Source organism: Gymnodraco acuticeps, unplaced genomic scaffold, assembly GCF_902827175.1.
Source record: "Gymnodraco acuticeps unplaced genomic scaffold, fGymAcu1.1, whole genome shotgun sequence".
Classification (NCBI taxonomy): domain Eukaryota; kingdom Metazoa; phylum Chordata; class Actinopteri; order Perciformes; family Bathydraconidae; genus Gymnodraco; species Gymnodraco acuticeps.
The window spans coordinates 3,396,492-3,414,893 of NW_022989977.1; the positions used below are offsets into that span (position 1 = coordinate 3,396,492).

Here is an 18,402-nt window from a genome sequence, read left to right on the forward strand (position 1 = left end):
GTCCACTCACCCAGCAGACCCCATGTGATACTGATAGTATAACTTAGAGACTGCTCTGCATGTGACAGCTCCATTTCCTTTTGAAAAATACAAATCAAACATTTCTCATTGTTTGTTGTTTAACTGATGAGCAATTAAAATCAGAAAGGTGGTATGAAGGGTCAAGTGGTTTATAATGCTTTATGTGACTTTATGTGCATCAAGAAAAACAGCAGCAAGTGTTTGGAAAATGTCACAGTCGCTGCATAAAAAGACAAGGGTTCAGTACTGTCAACACTGCAGGTATCAGCGGCTCATACCTGCCATACCTCCAGCCGCTATTAACACATTACTACCCAAACAAGAGCAGCTGCCTAACTTAAGCCTTCATTTCTGCTCAAAACCAGTTACTCCCTTTCTATCTGAACCAAATGAATGACCGAGAATACATCCCGGCTGACAATACAATGCATGTATTTAAATATAAACAGCAATAAGATTAACACATAAAACCGATTTGTTTGCTTTGTTACACAGCTCTCCCTCAAAACGGCTGTGTCACTCTTGAATTACGTACTACACCCGGCTGTCCGAGGCACACCAAGATCCAGAAGAAATCTGTATTTGTATTATATGAAGTATACATATGTTGAATTCAGTTCAAGTGAAAAAAACTAGATGAAAGTATAACTTCTGTGAGAATTGGGAGTTTCTATGCACAAATAGTGATTATGTAAAATATCTCAAATGAGCGTGAAGAGGCCCTGTGATCCATGACTTAGCCAGTATGACAAAATAATTATAGAAGGCTATTTGAATGCAGCATTTAAATATAACCTGTAAAAAAATAGAAGTAACTTCCTGGTGAAATGAAAAAGCAGAGGGAAAGCCGAGTTGGGGGATCTTGAAAGGTGAACGATTAGTGGTGACTAATTACAGAGCAGGGAAGCAACTGACAAAAAGAAGTGGTTGTAAAACTTTATTGCTGTAGAAAAAGGAAAATAAACAAGATAAGGAGCCTCACACATGTGTGATTTGGAAATGAGTCTTTTCAGTTTGGTGGAGGCTCCTCTGTAACTTACACACTTTAACAGTGTGCCGGTTTCACAAAAAGCACCCGGGAAACAAAGCAGCAGTCTTGTGAAAAATCCTCCCAGTGAGTTGGGACCGCAGTTGCAATGCAGGAAACTCCAGGTGCTTCAATGTTTCCTTGTGGTTGGCTTATGATTAAACCAGCCTCTGTCTGTGACCCACCCACTGCTCCTCATGTGTGTTTAGGCTACACATTTAGTACAAAATGTCATCTCCAGTCACAGAAGAAAACAATTGAAGACAAACAGGTGGAGACAGGCTAGAACCATAGACTGTAGCTGACACTACATTTTCCAAACTTTTCCTCATTTAATTTTATGAAATTTCCAATAGTCATTTTGTCACGTTGACCCTGCCCTGAGAGAGGGTGGGAGTGAGCCCCCCACTCTTTTGATTTTCACCATCTGTCCTCTGAGCTTCGGGCCTCTCTTCAGCCCAGCTCCTCTTTAGCTTTGCCCTGCTTGCGAGGCATCTTCTTGCTGCTGCTGTCCTCCAGCTCTTTGCTCTTGTAGTAGTGAGGAGCCACTTCAAGAAGCCAGCTGCTGTCTATCTCAATAACCTACATGCAGGAAGAGAGAGAGTATATCAAATACAGGGAGTAAAACATTGTACAGGAACACTTCCTCATTAAAGTGCAGTCTCATTCATACAAGCAGTTTTCTGTCCAGGACGTCACACTTGTCACACTGAAAGGTGTGTGTGTCTATGTTATTTGCATTTTTAAAAATATCTTTTTCTGTGGTTCATCACGACGGTCATTCGGGGTGGGGGAAATAACAGCATAGTATCGCGTTACTTTGCGTGGGGATATTGTATTGATACACGGATGCCAAGTATCGATATTTTTATTATATAAACTATTCATATTGCAAATCCAAATAAGCTTGGCAAAGCTACCATCAAATTCTGAGCGAGCTAAGAAAATAACTCAATCAATCACCTACTTGATGTGCAAAGACCTGCGTCCATACAGCGTTGTGACAACGAAAGCTTTTGTCACATGTTAAAGACACTGGAACCCAATATATCATGCAATCATATATATCAAATTATATGCGCAATATATGGTAACCCAATACTTAGCATACCATAGAATCACGATAGTATCGTATCAAGGTTCTTTATTTAGTCATACGAACATTGCTACAGTGTAGTTATGCCCATGAAAATCTTGTGTATCGTGGGGAGCCTGGTGATTCCCACCCCTAGCAGACATGCAGTACAGCAACAACAATAATCTCCAATCTCTGCAGGTATTGAAAAGAGATTTAGTGTTTCATAGTAAACATTGTGACATCTTGAGCAGACGGACCTGTCTCATGAACTCCTTGGTGGTGAAGACCAGCTCGTGGTAGATGAGCCAGCGGGGCTGCTCCTCGAACAGACAGCTGTTGGGGTGGACGTAGACCGTCTGCTGGTGCTTCACCGTCTTGTATCCGCCTTTGCTCAGTCGTGCCGTGTGGTAGAAATATCCTGCAGTCACCGACTGGGAGACAGACGAGAGAGGGGTCAATGAAAGCCGATTCCTGATTCATACAGTTGGATTGCAGATGTGTCATTACAATGTGATAAAGCCCAGTATGTGAGGACTTTTGAGATACTTAACAATTAAAGAGGAATGTCAAAAAGGTGTTAATGCTTTGACTCGCTTGTTATTAGTATAGGAAGTACAGCATAAGAGTTTGCCATCCTGTAGAAACATGCGTTTTTTGAGAGAAGAGAATTTTTTTTTCAATTTGTTCAAATAACGGATTGATTTTTATCCCCACAAAAATCTGTAATAGAGAAAGTTAATATGACCTTTTTGTTTTCAATCCAGCACTAAGAGCTTTTGTGGCTTATAACTCATCGTTAGGTTTTCCCTCAAGAAATGTGCTCTTCTCTTAATGGACTCTGAATGATCACAGTCTTTGACGCAACAGTGATGCAGTGTTACTAAAACAATTGTTGTTTGCCATCTTGCCATGACTCAAAGGGGGAAAACCTGCATCCAGTCGGTAAATAACCGCCAAGGAATCAAAGCAGGAACAGCAGATAATGAATTCTCTTAAGGTTAACAACATGTGAGGATTTATGATTGATGTTGGGTTTCTTTTGTGAATTTATAACAGATACGTAACATAACATCAGGACCTGTTTTTCCAACCTCGTTTCAAGATGCAGGCAAACTTTCCACAGCGGCTGTTATCTAGGCCAGGTGGAGTTGGGTGTGTTCACAAAACTAATGCTTACAAGGGACCTGACAGATAACACCTATCACACATCAGTCATGCAATAAGAAAAGCAGATCTAGATTATTTTTGTAATTTTGCCTCAAAATACAAGTCACTTGCCAGTTGCATGTAAGCATGGGGGTGTCAGCGCCCCCCAGCTTAAAACAAGGAACTCACACAATGTTATCAGCTTCTTTATGGATCAAATCTCGTAGACTGATACATGTTTGGAAACGTGGTGACAACTAGAGTTTATAATATCATTTCATTAGCTTTATATTTGTTAATTATTTGTCTTCAGGATTTTTCACACACTGCATGTGATGAAAGAAGGTGTTACCCAACTAATAAAACAAACGCCCTTTCTTATCTCAAGAGGTTTAGGGGTGCGTTCACAACACACACGGAACGGACACTGATATAAGACGGCTACAACAGCCTCTGTTCAGGGATGTTGTAGCTTGTACTCTTACACTTCCTTATTGTTTGAGCCAAAGGGCTTTTATTGGAGATCTTAGAGTTAAAGGGGGAGTCAGAGGGGAGGACATAGCCTAAATGTTCGGCTGGCTCGGATTTGAACCGGCTTACCAGCTTACTTTATAATTTTATAAGAGTCCATTATCTTGATATAAATCTGTTGTGAAAGGAAGCATCCACTCGCTAAAAGTGTTCTTCAGCAAAAGTAGGCTATATCCGATGGTAACCTTTGACCTGGAGACAAACAGGATTCATTTGAGGAAATCATTTAACATAAATGTTATGCTGACGGAGCGTTTAAAGCTAAAATGAGCAGCTTGAAATCGTCTGTGTGTTATCACAGTTCGGACCTCCTGTGTCAAGTTTTAAACACTTGTCACTCGTCTTAGGTTGTTAACCTTTACATTGTTAAGCCTGAGGAACAACGAAAGGAAGCAAATATTGACTGGAGGCAGTGTTTGTCTCTGTAGAAAAGGCAACATCTTCGCCATGATTTCAGAATGTATCAGTTGGTCTTGTTTGTCAAAGGTTAACCTCTTCAGTGCTTATCTGTCTGCATTCTACCGTTGTTCTAGTTGCTACAAATGCCTCCCTTTAACAGTGAGAGAAAAAAACTCTGCTGCCTGCAAACTAGCAACATATCTATAGGACGTGGCCATGATCACAACATCTGGGCTCATGGTTGAGGTTTCATGTTTTTTGTCAGGAAACCATATTAAAACATCAGTGGTCTCTACACAACAACTGTTCCGTCAAAATAAGCGAGTTGATGCCGTTTTTAAATGTAGGGGAACCTGCTTAACACGGTCTACATGCCAGTAGACAAATATGTCTTTCTGTTTCTCTTTTTGTAGTGTCATGTTTGAAGCAGTAGAAATGGATGAACAGCTGAATGTTTTATTTTGTGTCATGTTGAGTTTGAATGAAGTTGATTTTACGATGATAATCAAGGTAAAATAACTCTTTGTTGTCCATGAAGTTTTGTAACTTTGACAAAGACATTGTTATGTTTTTATTAGGGCCGGGACTTTAACGCGTTAATTAAGATTAATTAATTACACAAAAATTAACGCGTTAAAAAAATTAACGCATTTTAATCGCACTTATTTTTGCACCGCGGAACGTTTCTCACTGGATGAGTTTCAGGCGTACCGATTATACTGGAGCACCAACTAACGTTCATGACTTCAGACAACAACAAACCACAGTGAACAACAGTGGGAAATGTTGTTTTAAAAAACGGACGGATGGAAGCGTCGATAAGAGCACGGTTGTGTGCAAATTATGCAAAAAGGAATTCGCATATCACCGCAGCACATCAAGCCTCAAGTATCACCTCAATGCAAAACATATAGCAGCTAGCGTGGAAGCTAGCGTGGACGTTAGCCTCTTTTATCGCATTCACACCATACAGTCTATGGTTCACACCAAAAAGAGCCGGTACTAAAATTAGTTCATGAGAACCATTTTACCCCCCACGAAAGTCCCTGCTAGAGAGCAGAGAGCTGCTAGAGAGCAGGGACTTTCGTACGGCTCTCTTGTGAGAAAAGAGCTATATTTCTGATTGGCTGGAAGGATTGCAAACCACGCCCCGTAAAACTCCCAAAAAGTTTGGTGAAGCCGCCATTTTATTATCCTCGCATTAGCATTATTAGCATTAGCCCAGCGCAGAAACGCAGAGAGACTAACTTATGGCAACACAAAATAAAACATGGGAGCGGTGGAGATGAGGAGGTGTCGGCGTTCTGGCGATTTACTCGGAAGGCTTCAGTAGAAGCTGCTGGGAGTCCCAGCAGCTTCTACTGAAGCCAGTCCCTAACTCCGGGGACTTCCGGCCGGGGACTTTGGGCGGCAGTATACGCCGTGAAGTGGTTTGCGGCCTGCCAGTAAACCCAAAGCAGAAGAAGAAGAAGTGACGTCAGCGGCTTCATTTGCCTAATCCACCCCCAGGTTCAAAGAGTTCTCATGAACTAAATTCTCATGAACCTTTGTGGGAAAAGTACTGCGGTGTGAATGCGCCTAATGGTATACTAAAATCCATGTGAAAAAAATTGCTTCTCACTGTTCTCAGGTCAAATATTTATATGCGATTAAAAATGCGATTAATTTCGATTAATTAATTACAAAGCCTCTAATTAATTAGATTAATTTTTTTAATCGAGTCCCGGCCCTAGTTTTTATATTAATAAATTAAATACTTTGATTTTCTTAATTATATATTCAGTTCAACGTGGGTCAAGTAACATTGTGCCCCGTCTCTACTGCATTTCAATCATTTGTCCAGGGAATTATTGTAGGCTGATTTCCACCTGAGACGGGCCAGATGTTGGCAGGTGTTAGTGTGTTTTCGTGCTGTGGGAAGAGGGCTTCACTGACCTTTCGAATGGGCATGGTCTCTCCATGGGAGCTCACCACCTCCACCTCTATGCGATCCATCAGACCCTCCAGCTGGTCCCGGACGTCCCGGGCTCTTCTCATGGAGCGGAACTGGATGAAGTTCTCGTAGCACCACTGTGTGGAGTAATCGCTCTCCAGCCACTGAGGGACAAAGCATCATCACTCAGTTAGTACTTTGGAGATTAAACAATGGCTACCAACATGGGGATGTCGCAGTGGACAACTGGACCTTCTGTAGACACACACACACACACACACACACACACACACACACACACACAACACACACACACACACACACACACACACACACACACACACACACACACACACACACACACACACACACACACACACACACACACACACACACACACACACACACACACACACACACACACACACACACACACACACACACACACACACACACCACACACACACACACACCACACACACACACACACTACACACACCACACACACACACACCACACACACACACACACACACACACACACACACACACACACACACACACACACAGTACATCCTCCGCCGCGCCAAACGTTACAAATCAACGTAACACTGTAATATTACAGATCAACAACACAGATACGATTCTCATTTATTCATTTGACATACATTTTATTTATATAATTAAATCCATTTTTCGTTTGTTTTATCTGAGTGTTCCAGGGTATTCTCTGAATACCTTGAAGGCCCTGACGGTTGGCCACTGGGATGTCGTTCCTACAAGAGTTATTTGAGGATTTAAGAGATGTATAACAAAGTCATGCTACGGAGGAAGACCCATCACTATATCCAAGACTGAAATATCTCAACAGCTGTGGGATGGATTAAAGTTTGTACACACATTCACCAAAGGATGAATCATACTGATGGCTAATTAAATGTGTCATTGTTTAATCTTAGAAACAATTAAAATCCTGTCTTTTAAGCAATTACTTTTATCGCTAGTTAACAGCCTAGTAGTTTATTATTCCTCAGCCGGTCTAAACAAGTCTTAAAATAGACGGATGTAAAGACATGCTTACCTTGACATACACTAAATAGTTGTCTACCGGGTCAAAGATAATATGAACATTCCTAGTTGTTTCCATTAGACACCAATCATGAACACTAACTACATAAGCTTCACAAAGACAGGTTTTCAGGCAGGTTTGGATTGCATTACTCTTTTGAATTGTATTTTGAACATGTCTTCAACTGTAACCGCTGCGGTGTTTCTACCTGTGTGTAGACGTTGAGCAGCACCATGTGGTCTCCTCCTGGCACCACAAAGTTCTGCCTGGCGTTGTCGGCATGTACCACCTTGTCTTTGGGCCGGTAGAAAATAGAGTTGTTCACCGACAGCATGGCTGCTATCGTCAACACTTCCTCCGAACACTTGTATCTGGAAGGAGATGGAGAACAATTGAAAGAAATGTATAAAACTGCAGAGAGAGAAAGCAGAAACAATATTGATAAGCCACCTCTGAAGTACACAAGCTTTTACTTTGGACTCAAATGCATTCACTTAATAACAATAAACCATTTTTGGAAGATTTACGTTGTTCATATCCAGTAACCCAAATGCATCCTTTTATATCATTTAACAAAAGGTCACAAAGCTACAATACAAAGGGCATACCAAAAGACTTATTTTCTTATTTCTGGCAGCTCACACACTGGACAGATTCGACTTTCTTTATCTAAAGCAGTTTTTCTCACGTTGATATATTAAGAGTAACAAAAGCTCAAATTTGAACTTGTTTTTTATCACAAAGTAGGCAACACGACTTGTTTAACCATTCCTCCCTAAGAGGTTATTGTCATGGAACACAAATAAGAATGTATTAGCAGTTAGAATGCAGCTTTTATTTTGAAATGTACTTTGAAAGAGATGGCACTTCCTTTGTGGCTATGACCACTTCCTTAAGTTCCAGGAAGTCTTTTTACACATGGACACTAATGCAATAAGCATGTAATGGGAGCACTCGCTGCAGAATCCCCATCCATCCTTCATTCTAAGCCCAAAACGTGGCATTATCATTTCACTGTACTGTTCTCGTTTTCAACGTGTGGATATTGAAACTTAACAGCCAGCTAAACTCTCCTCAGCATCCTCCCAAATACAACACCTGCCTGTTACTTGGAGGAATGATGCTGAGGAGAGTTTAGCTGGCTGTTAAGTTTCAATATCCACACGTTGAAAACGAGAACAGTACAGTGATCAATCTTAAATTCTTTATTTACAACAAATACCAAGTTCCCCGTTTGCTGTTCATCCAATTTAAATAACATTTTGGTTTGTTTGTTATTATCTGGTAATGCGTCGAAGGATTATGCTTCTTTATCAGACTGGAGACTTACTGCTCGGAGGCGAGAATCATCTTGCTCAGCATGGGGTCCACCGGGAGCTCAGCCATTCTGCGTCCCAGCTGACGGCAGACAAACAAAAACAAACAGATAAGATAAACAATGAAATACTTAATTAGTTCATTAAATAAACAAATACCCGATGAAAGAAAGTAGTGATGCATTCACCAACACTCTCTAAAGAACATCCTCACATATTTGTTGATCACATACAAACAACACAAGCCTGGAAATAACAGCTTTAAGTTGTGTGCGGGATGTCAGGTGTCAAAAACCTCAGGTATGCACAGTCTGTCATGCAAATATGTAGATGCTCAGCATGAAGATAGACAGATTATTTGTGCAAAATGTACGTATCTTGTTTGTGTTGTAAAAGTTAAGAATGTAAAAGATGGTTCTTATTTCTACTTACTGACTCGAGTGCGAGATAAAGATCATTTGGGTGGAATAATTCACCGATTGCTTGTTGTACTTGCTTGATATGACAATGATTGTTGTATTGTGAAAGGTTTTTAGGGGGTTAGGGTACTTAATTACTCAAAAAACGTGTAACACTAGAAAAACGGGACACAGGTCTAATAGTGTAACTATGGTGACTGTACATCTGGCTTTTAGTTGATAAATGCTCCACTAACTTCACCAGATAGTCGCTAACTATCTCTGTCTGTTGTCGGGAGCTGAGCAGGAGGTGTTAGGTGCTACTTTACAGATCTTTTACTGAAATCAGGAGCCTGCTGCAGCCAAAAGCAAAGCCATGAGAGCAGCCGGAGTTAACCAAACATAAGAAGTGGACCACCTGTTGAGCCCTGAGCCTGTTTTTAAGGCCTCAGGCTCGAGAATGACATGCCCACAACAAATGACTATATCTTCACTTCTAAAAGAGGTAAATTAAAAAAAAAAAAATCTCAAAGTAATGAGAAAGCTGTAAGTTAGATGTAGAAAAGTCAGAATCAATATAGATGTTTTTTATTTTAAAGTAAATTCAGATTGAACACAGTAAAAAAAATGTAAATTATAGTGTCCGTCCAAAAATAAAACATTACTTATAGTGAAAACCAACCTTGAATGATGGGTTAGTAGACTAAAAGCTTTAGGAATCCAAACTATAACATATAATAAGTACCCTGTATCAAGATTGATGCAAAACAAGTGACATTTGACCTTTTAGAAAGTATTTAGAGAAAAAAAAACACTTCTGGGGTCATTTGGGTGGATTTTCCATATCTCTGGAACCCATTGGTCGATGATGATTGACATCTCTTTCTAACCGTTAGAGCCAATAGAATCGAAGGGAAGTTCTTCAAATCTAAACATTACACATTGGTGAATGAGTGATGCGCAGCCAGAATGCCCAAAACCGGAAGCTGTCATACACTCTCGTAGCTATCATAATAGCTATATATGAAAACTCAGTTTTTGCCATAAATATGAAGACGGATTATCAGTAATCATTCAAAGTGACCGACACATTGGATAAACCTATGGATTAACCTTCAGCAGCGCTTTTATCGTTTTAATGCCATTGAACACGACTTTTGATCAGAACAACAGCAAAGGTTACACAATGTCCCGTTTTTGCTCCGTAAAGCTACGCCGTGTGATGTCTGGGTTCGCTTCCCCTGCCGCGAGTTTTGATCGCACAGTGATGATACTAATACCTCTAGAATCTGTGGAATCTCAGCTTGCTAGCTGATATCTTATTTGTGCAGATCCGATAAGTAATAAAGTGTTTCTACCGTGAGTTCTGTGCTAAGTGCGTCAGCATTTTTTCGCTCAGGGCTCATTTAGACGCTTCTTGTGAGACTTGTGTTTTGTTTCGGTAAAAATGGCTCGTACCGTCAGTTAGCTGAGTTTCTTCCCGTTAAGTGGGTACGACACATTAATAGGTTGTTAAATGTTAAGAAGTCCTGAGACACAGTTTTGTGAAAAAGAAACCTGCAGTTCCCGGGCTTTTAAAGCTCTGCAAAGCTGAGGGGAGCCTCAGATTCAGGTGATATTTCTCTGTAGGTTCACCCCATGACTGAGCCCTTTCACATCAAATGTGACATATTTGATGCATGTTGTTATATGAATAACAAATTAATCTACTAATAAGTGTAAAAGGGAGTTTGTGGGCCCTGAGTCTGTACCTTGGTCAACTCTCCGAGGTGGTTGAGCGCTCCCAGGGCGTAGAGCTGCTCCAGCGCCAACACCAGAGTCTCGTGAGGAGGTGGGTCCATGAAGTCAAAGTGAATGAGGTCATTGATGCCTGCAAGCAAAAAGGAATACCTTATTGCACATCCACAAAATCAGTTTATTGGTCTCTATGTCCCACCAGAGAGTGGATCCCCCACACACCTAGACTCTTCAGCAGCAGGACGACATTTCCCAAGTTGGTCCTCTGAATCTCGGGCACAGTCGATTCCTCCATCTCATGTTTAAAGGCCCAGGCTGTGTAAAGCCTGAAACATTTCCCAGCAGCCACTCTGCCTGCACGGCCTGCTCTCTGGTTGGCTGAAGCCTGAGAGTGAAACAGAGACAGACAGCAGGAGGTGACAAAACGTTTACAGGCACTAATAATTAGCCTTTCTAAAATATCCCAGCTTTAGCCTGCGTAAGGGACTTTTGAAAACCTCTCCACCTCACTTCAACATAGACTCCCTGTTTGTTAAGCTTACCCGGGAGCAGGGCGTTACGATTAGGGACTCCATGCCGGTGCGGGCGTTGTAACTCTTCTGTTTGCAGAATCCGGGGTCAATGACGTAGATGATGCCATCTATGGTGAGGGAGGTTTCTGCTATATTGGTAGCAACCACCACCTGGGATTGATAGAGAGAACACACAGTGCCAAGTGATAAAGTGAGTAAGCAACGTTCAAACAAAGCAGGAGGAAGATTAAGTCCAGTTAAACAAAGGGAACAAAGATGTGATAAAGACACCAAGGCTTTAATCTACTGAACAGCACAAGAAAACTAGGAGACTAAGTCTCTAAAACAAATCCCATTGTACTACAGCAGCCTCTATTGGTAGGTAGATACATGTATCATGGACAGTTCATCTTGCTTATTAACTGAGAGATCTATTGTGTTAATTTATATTAAGATATGTTATATGTTCTCATAGTTTACTGACCATTTGTTTCTGCCAAGATGAAATTAATCCTACAGGGATCTACTACACCCAAGATATGACACAAATACACTGTTTTCACACACACATGTAAATATATCTAATATGTATCTATGACCCAATATGTCTATATGTTCATTTTAATTCATTTCTTATTTTATCATTTTTAATTTGGATCTTTTGAATCTGTGCTGTCCTGTTTTTCATCCTTACCCTGTTGCTGTTAAACTACTGAATTTCCCCACAAGGATTAATAAAAGGTTCATCTTATTCTTATATAATTGGAAAGGGAACTAATAGCAGTTATTTAAGTATTGTTCACAGAAATGAAGACATGGTCTCACCTTGCGGGCTCCAGGCGGGGTGGGGTTGAAGATCTTGGCCTGCATGTCTGACGGCAGGTTGGCGTAGATGGGAAGGACCAGCAGCTCGGCTATCTTAGATCCAAGTCGCCTGCATCTCTCCTGAAGCAGCTCGCAACACGCTTCAATCTCCTCCTGCAAGAAAACACAAGAGGTCGGTATCTCCTTTTTCCTTTTCTTGATACAGTCGTTTAGTCAGCAAGAGTTTGTTTGGCCTTTTTCACATCAACCTGATCGAACTGAACTGGTTAACGCTGGTTGTTCTAAACTGAACCATACAGCACTCTCAGACACACATTATAGTTAGAACCATGTCTTGAATGTGCTAAAGACGTAAACAAGGAAGCTTATATGTCTGTACAAACAGGCTGAGGAGTTTTGAGGTGAATATATCTTAATGATTAATTCCAAAATCGACCAATGAAGATATAACATACAAAATACTGAGAAGACCCCCAATCTTCCATTACAATCGTTTCCAAAACTTTAAATCTCTTGATAAAAATCTTGATGAACAATACCTGTCCAGTGAGGAAGACCAGACAGTCTCCGGGCGGCTGGGTGACGTGGATCTGAAGCACCGACACCACGCAAGCTTCCAGGTAGTCTGCTTCTGGAGCCTTGACGACACAACACACAGACACGAACATCAACAGGACAGTTTGATCTTTGCAAGCAGAGATTATATAGTTTCATTTGACCCTGAGGAACTTTGGTCATATTTTTCTTTTTGGTGACCCACATAAATATATATATATATATATATATATATATATATATATCCTTTATTGAACCAGGTAAAGACTTTTCCAAGAGCGACCTGGCTAAGAAGGGCAGCAAATTAACACAGACAATACAGGCAGACAAATACAGCTGTAAAACACAAATAACATTAGCCAGTCAATATGCAAAATAAAATAAAAATCATTCAAAACTGGCTACATTTAAAACGACTTAAATGTTGGTATATACGAGCACTCACATCTACCAATGGTTTCTTGTTCTCTGTCCTTCAAGACGGACTTGAATTTCCCCATAGTGATAACATCTGAGAGTGATAGAGACTGTACATCTGTCCCTGGCTCTAGTATGATGACTTTACTCATCACAACCTTATTTATCTATTGTTCATTCATATTTGTTAAAGTAAGAAATATTATAAATAAGGGAAACTATAGAATAAATAGTGTTCTATCATGATAAACTGGTATTAACAAAAGCAGTGATCTTTGAAAATAAAATGTTGATATCATCTTAATTATACTTTTGTGTTAATAAGATATAGTGGCAATATTTCATACAGTGTTTTATTTCGCTGTCCCTTTTTCATCAAGCAGACAACATTCACTAATTACCAGATATAATGTAATATAATCAAACTAAATTGATATGCTAGTTCCTACTTTGGTGTAGAAGATATCCACGGGGAACCTCCTGCCAGGGATCCTGAAGACAGGCGCGTCGTCAAAGAAGCAGGAGAAGCGCTCGGTGTCCAGAGTGGCGCTCGCCACCAGCACCTTCAGGTCGGGCCTGAAGCGGGCGATGTCTTTGATCAGACCGAACAGGATGTCTGTGTGGAGCGTCCGCTCATGGGCTTCGTCTATGATGACTACACTGCAGGGCGACGGGAGGACAAAACATACAGGTACACATAGGGATGTCAGTGGAGGGTGTTAATGAAATAAATACTAACTGATATTTCCAAAACGCCTGACCCAAATTAAAAGTTGAATGTGTTTCGTGTGATGAGGGGTGTGGTCAGGAGAGCAAAATGAATGAAAACCGCTATCTTTCAAAGACAAAAAATGAAAAATGAATGCTGAAATCAAACCAGGTTAAAAAGGAAAACCTGATGAGAAGATATTTATCTCCTTTTTTGCATTACCTGTAGCTGGCCAAGTCAGGCTCAGTGAGAAACTCTCGGAGCAGCATGCCGTCTGTCATGTACTTGAGAATTGTCCTCTCTGATGTGCAGTCCTCAAAACGAATACTGTAACCCACCTGGAAGAAGGAACAAAAACATAAAAACCCTGATAATACAAAACGGCCAAACGTTTTAATACACAAAAACATGAATTATAGTGAATCCAAAATGATTTCCTTTAGCCAAATGCACAAATAATTAAAAGTGCAAAGCTCACCTCGTTACCCAGCTTAACGCTCATTTCCTGAGCCACTCTAGCAGCTACTGACATGGCTGCCACTCTGCGAGGCTGAGTACATCCGATCTTCATGCCTCCTTGTGTGTAGCCCTGAGAGAGGAACAATGATGGGTAGCATCAGTACAGACTTGGATTTGTTTATACCCTTAACTTCTTCATTACTATGTTGACTTGTATCTCATGTTATTGCCTTTGAGTGGACTTCTGTTATGTATTGCGGTCATGTTTCTACAAGTAACATGGTTAATAACCAAGTGTACCATGATGCTGTAAAACATTAGGAACTGCACTCACATGTTCCAGGAGGTACTGCGGGATCTGGGTGGTCTTGCCAGAGCCCGTCTCCCCCTCAATGACCAGGATCTGGTGCTCTTGGATGGCAGCCAGCAGGTCCTCTCTGTAGGGGAAGATGGGCAGGCTGCGTCTGACCTCCTGCATCGACTGTTTCTTCATCTCCGCCTGGGACAGAGCTATGGCCTCCTCTTCCTGAACACAACATAGTCACATAAAAAAGGCCTACTTCAGATCTCTGGCATTATCTATTTCACAGTTTTTAGCTTTAACGTTAAATCACAGACCAGACACATCTTACCACTAGGTGTCGCACTAGACTAGGCAGCTACTCCAAAGTGAAACAATTAGACGAAGAGAGCCCATGTTGCAGGGATTATAACTGTGCTCTTATTCCGGTTGCCATTTTTTCAACGCTTAAAAAAACGTTAATGTAAAATGTAATCTCATCAGAACGTAACTGTTTATTTTAACCAAAAATACTGTTGTCATGGTGTTGCCTTTGCTCCAACACATCAGTGCAATATCACAATTCTGTGAAGAGCCTTCTATGAAAATTACTCGACCGGTTTGAACACTAAACAATGATTAAAATCGATGCATCCAAACCAGGAATATTCCGTGTTAAAAAACTGTGCTTGGGTAATTGGGCTTACTAATAAATCTGTCATGCTAGTAGACACAAATATACCCTCAAGCTTTTAGCCTCAAGCAGTGACATCAAGAACAACAAACAGACTGGACAAATACTAGCCCAATTGATTTAATCACAACAAAAATGGAGCTTTCAAAAGAATAACCAAGAAGTACCAAAAGAAACGCACCTCTTCAGTGCGAGTTCCCTTCATGGTGATAGCAGTGCTGACGAAGTCGATCATCTCGTCCTCCTCCAGGATCAGCTGGTACTTCTCCTGCTCCAGCTTCATCCCTTGCTCTCTCTCCCTCTTAGCCCCGAAGCTGAGGGAGGCCGTCTTCAGCCTCTCCTCCTCCCAGCGGCCCTGCTCTCCTCCCAGCTCCATGGGATGCTCCTCCAGCTCCAGGTCCCTCTGTGGCACCTCCTAAACAATCAAACCACATACGCACACTTTAGTAGCTGACCGTTTGCGCACATTGTCTCAGAGTGTCACATCCCTGGTTCCCACCTTGTTTCTCTTCTCTTCCGGCATGTAGTATCTGTTCTTCCTCTCATCCTGTTCCTTGGCGCCAGCCTTCTTGTAATCTTTAGCCAGGTCTCGGAGGTTGCGTTTGTATTCCAACTCCTTTCTCTCCCTCTCAGTCAGCTCGTCTGTATGGAAAAGGTACTCGTCGTCATGGATCTCTGCCTCCAAATCTTCCAGCTTCTCTGCCTCCCTCTTCTTTAGGTAATCCCAACGAGAGCGCTTCCTCAACTCTGGCAACTAGAGAGGAACACAGGAACGGGTGGATCAGAAACTATAGTACATAGTTAGATATTTAACAACTTTTTTTAATTCTCTCAAACCACATCTTTTAACACCTAAGGGTAAAGTCATTAAGAAGTACACATGTGACCATGACATATTATGCTGTTTATCAATATAACATTTGAAACTCGTCAGTCTACCATGTTATTCTGGTCGTCTTCAGCCATTTTCAGCCTCTTCTGAGCTTCCTCATACGCCTGGGGAAAACAAACAAAAGGTGAAGATGTTAAGCTGCTTGATACATTGAGCTGCATTTGATCAAATGCCTGTGATGTGTTGAAGATGTTCTTGTCTCCCACCTTCTTGTCAGTCCTCTCTGTTATGTTGCGGGTCTTGTCCTTGTCTTTCAGCTTCACTCGCTCTGCAAATGCATCTCGCGCTTCAATGTCCTGCTGTCGCTCCCTTTCTTCCTTCTCCCACTCTTCTTCTTCTTCTTCATCGTCGTTGTTCTTGAGAGACTTCTGATCCCCTTGGCTTGAATTGCCCGCGATATTGGAAACAACATGCATTAGTCATCAGTTATATAAAGCACCCCAGTATTACAAGTACCCAAAGTTAACCGTAGTAGTCCCTGGATACAAACATATTTATAATTTGCGACTCTTTTCTTTATTTTTTTACATCCAATTGCTCACCATCTCTCATTGTGTTCTTCTTACATGTTTTGTTTTTAACAGGTTACAATCAGGTTTAAATATTGCCAAGGTAAGTCGATTCTTAATGTTAATATAGGTGGGACTGTGTAAACAGTTTCTTCTCTGGTTGGAAACAGTTTAAAAAAGAAAAAAAGAATATCTGAATTACCGTTTAGGTGCTTCCTCCTCACTTGAAGACTCACTCTCTTTCTTTTGTCTGATGTGCTTCCTCCTGTTCCCTTTATCTTTGCTTTTCTTTTTCCCTTTCTGTTTCTCAACCACAACTTCTCCATCACTGTCGCTGTCCTCCAGTAACGTGTATGTCCGATTCTTCTTGTCCATTTCAATGGCTTCCCGTTCCATCGCCCGGGCTGGTTTCTCCACAACCTGTTTGCGAGGAATCTATAACAAGCATGGTAAAAGATTGTTAGAGGTTTTATTCCACCAAAACCATACTGAACTACAACAACTATGGTACTATGTATGTTTTGGCAAAAAGTCTAAACTCAATTAAACTCTTACTCACACTTGTAATACAATCATGCATCCCAATGTGCTTCATATAGCAGGAATAGAACGGCACGGACAAAAAAGAAGAAAAAAAACCCCATCAATAATAGAGTTTTGCCATACCTTGTCAAAAAGCTCTTTCGCAAAGGCAACCACACTCGGTTCAATGTCAATCGTGCCCGTCTTCTCCAGTCGCTCCACAAAGTCTTCAGAACTGGAGGCTCTCCTTGCAGTGCCGATCATGAATTGAGACACATATCTGTCACTCAACCCGAGAATGTCATGGAGACGGTCATTCACCCACTGCTCCAGATTGGCCATGGTGCCTGTTCAAGGATCACAACAACAGACAATCGTTTTTCTTAATGCTGGTGCTGATGTTGAATATTAAAATATAAAGGAAGCCGGTGGCTACAACCAAACATCCAAAATAGGTGGTTTATTAACACATAGGTAAAGTCATCATTTTAATTTTCCCTGATTTTTATTTTTAAATTAAAATGGTTGATTACCGCAGGACGAAAGAAGGTAACATTTAAAAATGAAGGAATGACTATGAGCTAAACTCGTTAAACACACATAAGAAAGAACAAGAAATAGAAATAAAGAATAGAATAAAATGACGTCAATACGTTGAAACAAATAAGATAAAGTATGTTAAACATGTTTGTATTAAAACGAAAGAGCATTGCCGTTTTTAGATGTTGAAGTTTTTTGCAGATATGTGCAAAATGGTCCAAATAACAACGTGTTTCACAGCATTACATGTGAATACTATGTACAGACTATGTACAAACTAGAGATACAACCTAGTCTCATTTGTTTTTCTGGAAAGTAAAATGCAAATTGGGAAAGTAAAAATGTTGACACAGTCCTGGAAAAGTAAAAAGTATACTAGCTAGAGCTTAACTAGTATGTCTAGCTATATTCCTTGACAGTTCACTAGACCTTACATTTCAATGGTGCACTAGTGAGCTAGTCTGCTTTTCTTTTTGCAGGGTGGGCTTTAACTTTAGATTAAAAACAATAACGTACAGTTCTTTCTTTGACACATAAGCTACTCATTGATTTCACTTACCGCTTCTCAAAATGCTCAAACAACGTTGTTGTTATGGTCGAAGTAGCAGGCTGTGTGTTAGCTAACTCCAGCTACAAGTGTTGTTTTAGCTTGAGATGCAGCTCACAAGCTCCCGGTAAGAACACTTAAAGGATACATCCTTTAGCAGCCGTCTATAATTATGTATTTGTGGCTTTATTTTTCCAGACAAAACACCGTACAAATAACAATAATGAATTAAAGTTTTGCAACGTTAGCTCTGCACACGCTGAAGTAGGAAGCGGAATGACGTCATG

The 18,402-nt window shown here is 40.8% G+C and overlaps 1 protein-coding gene across 1 annotated transcript; it reads right to left on the minus strand.

Annotated features, from left to right (window-relative positions):
• Positions 1-943: 943 nt before the first annotated feature.
• Positions 944-18,394, minus strand: LOC117543295 (pre-mRNA-splicing factor ATP-dependent RNA helicase DHX16-like). The gene is made up of 21 exons (XM_034211473.1): positions 18,128-18,394; positions 17,173-17,375; positions 16,709-16,941; positions 16,204-16,378; positions 16,045-16,101; positions 15,605-15,859; positions 15,287-15,520; positions 14,466-14,657; positions 14,151-14,261; positions 13,895-14,010; positions 13,413-13,623; positions 12,531-12,629; positions 11,992-12,144; positions 11,197-11,337; positions 10,877-11,039; positions 10,669-10,787; positions 8,534-8,601; positions 7,412-7,574; positions 6,138-6,299; positions 2,384-2,557; positions 944-1,630 (listed from the first exon to the last, which is right to left on the minus strand). The coding sequence occupies exons 2-21, from the start codon at positions 17,368-17,370 to the stop codon at positions 1,502-1,504; spliced, it is 3,153 nt and encodes a 1,050-aa protein (XP_034067364.1). The 5' UTR covers positions 17,371-17,375; positions 18,128-18,394; the 3' UTR covers positions 944-1,501.
• Positions 18,395-18,402: the final 8 nt, after the last annotated feature.

Coding starts and splice junctions, on each gene's coding strand:
- LOC117543295 (XM_034211473.1), bottom strand. CDS start 17,370: ATGGCCAATCTGGAGCAGTGGGTGAATGACCGTCTCCATGACATTCTC. Junction 16,942..17,172: donor CGAAAGAGCTTTTTGACAAG/GTATGGCAAAAC, acceptor TGCTTGTTATAG/ATTCCTCGCAAACAGGTTGT. Junction 14,262..14,465: donor CGCAGTACCTCCTGGAACAT/GTGAGTGCAGTT, acceptor TTCCTCTCTCAG/GGCTACACACAAGGAGGCAT.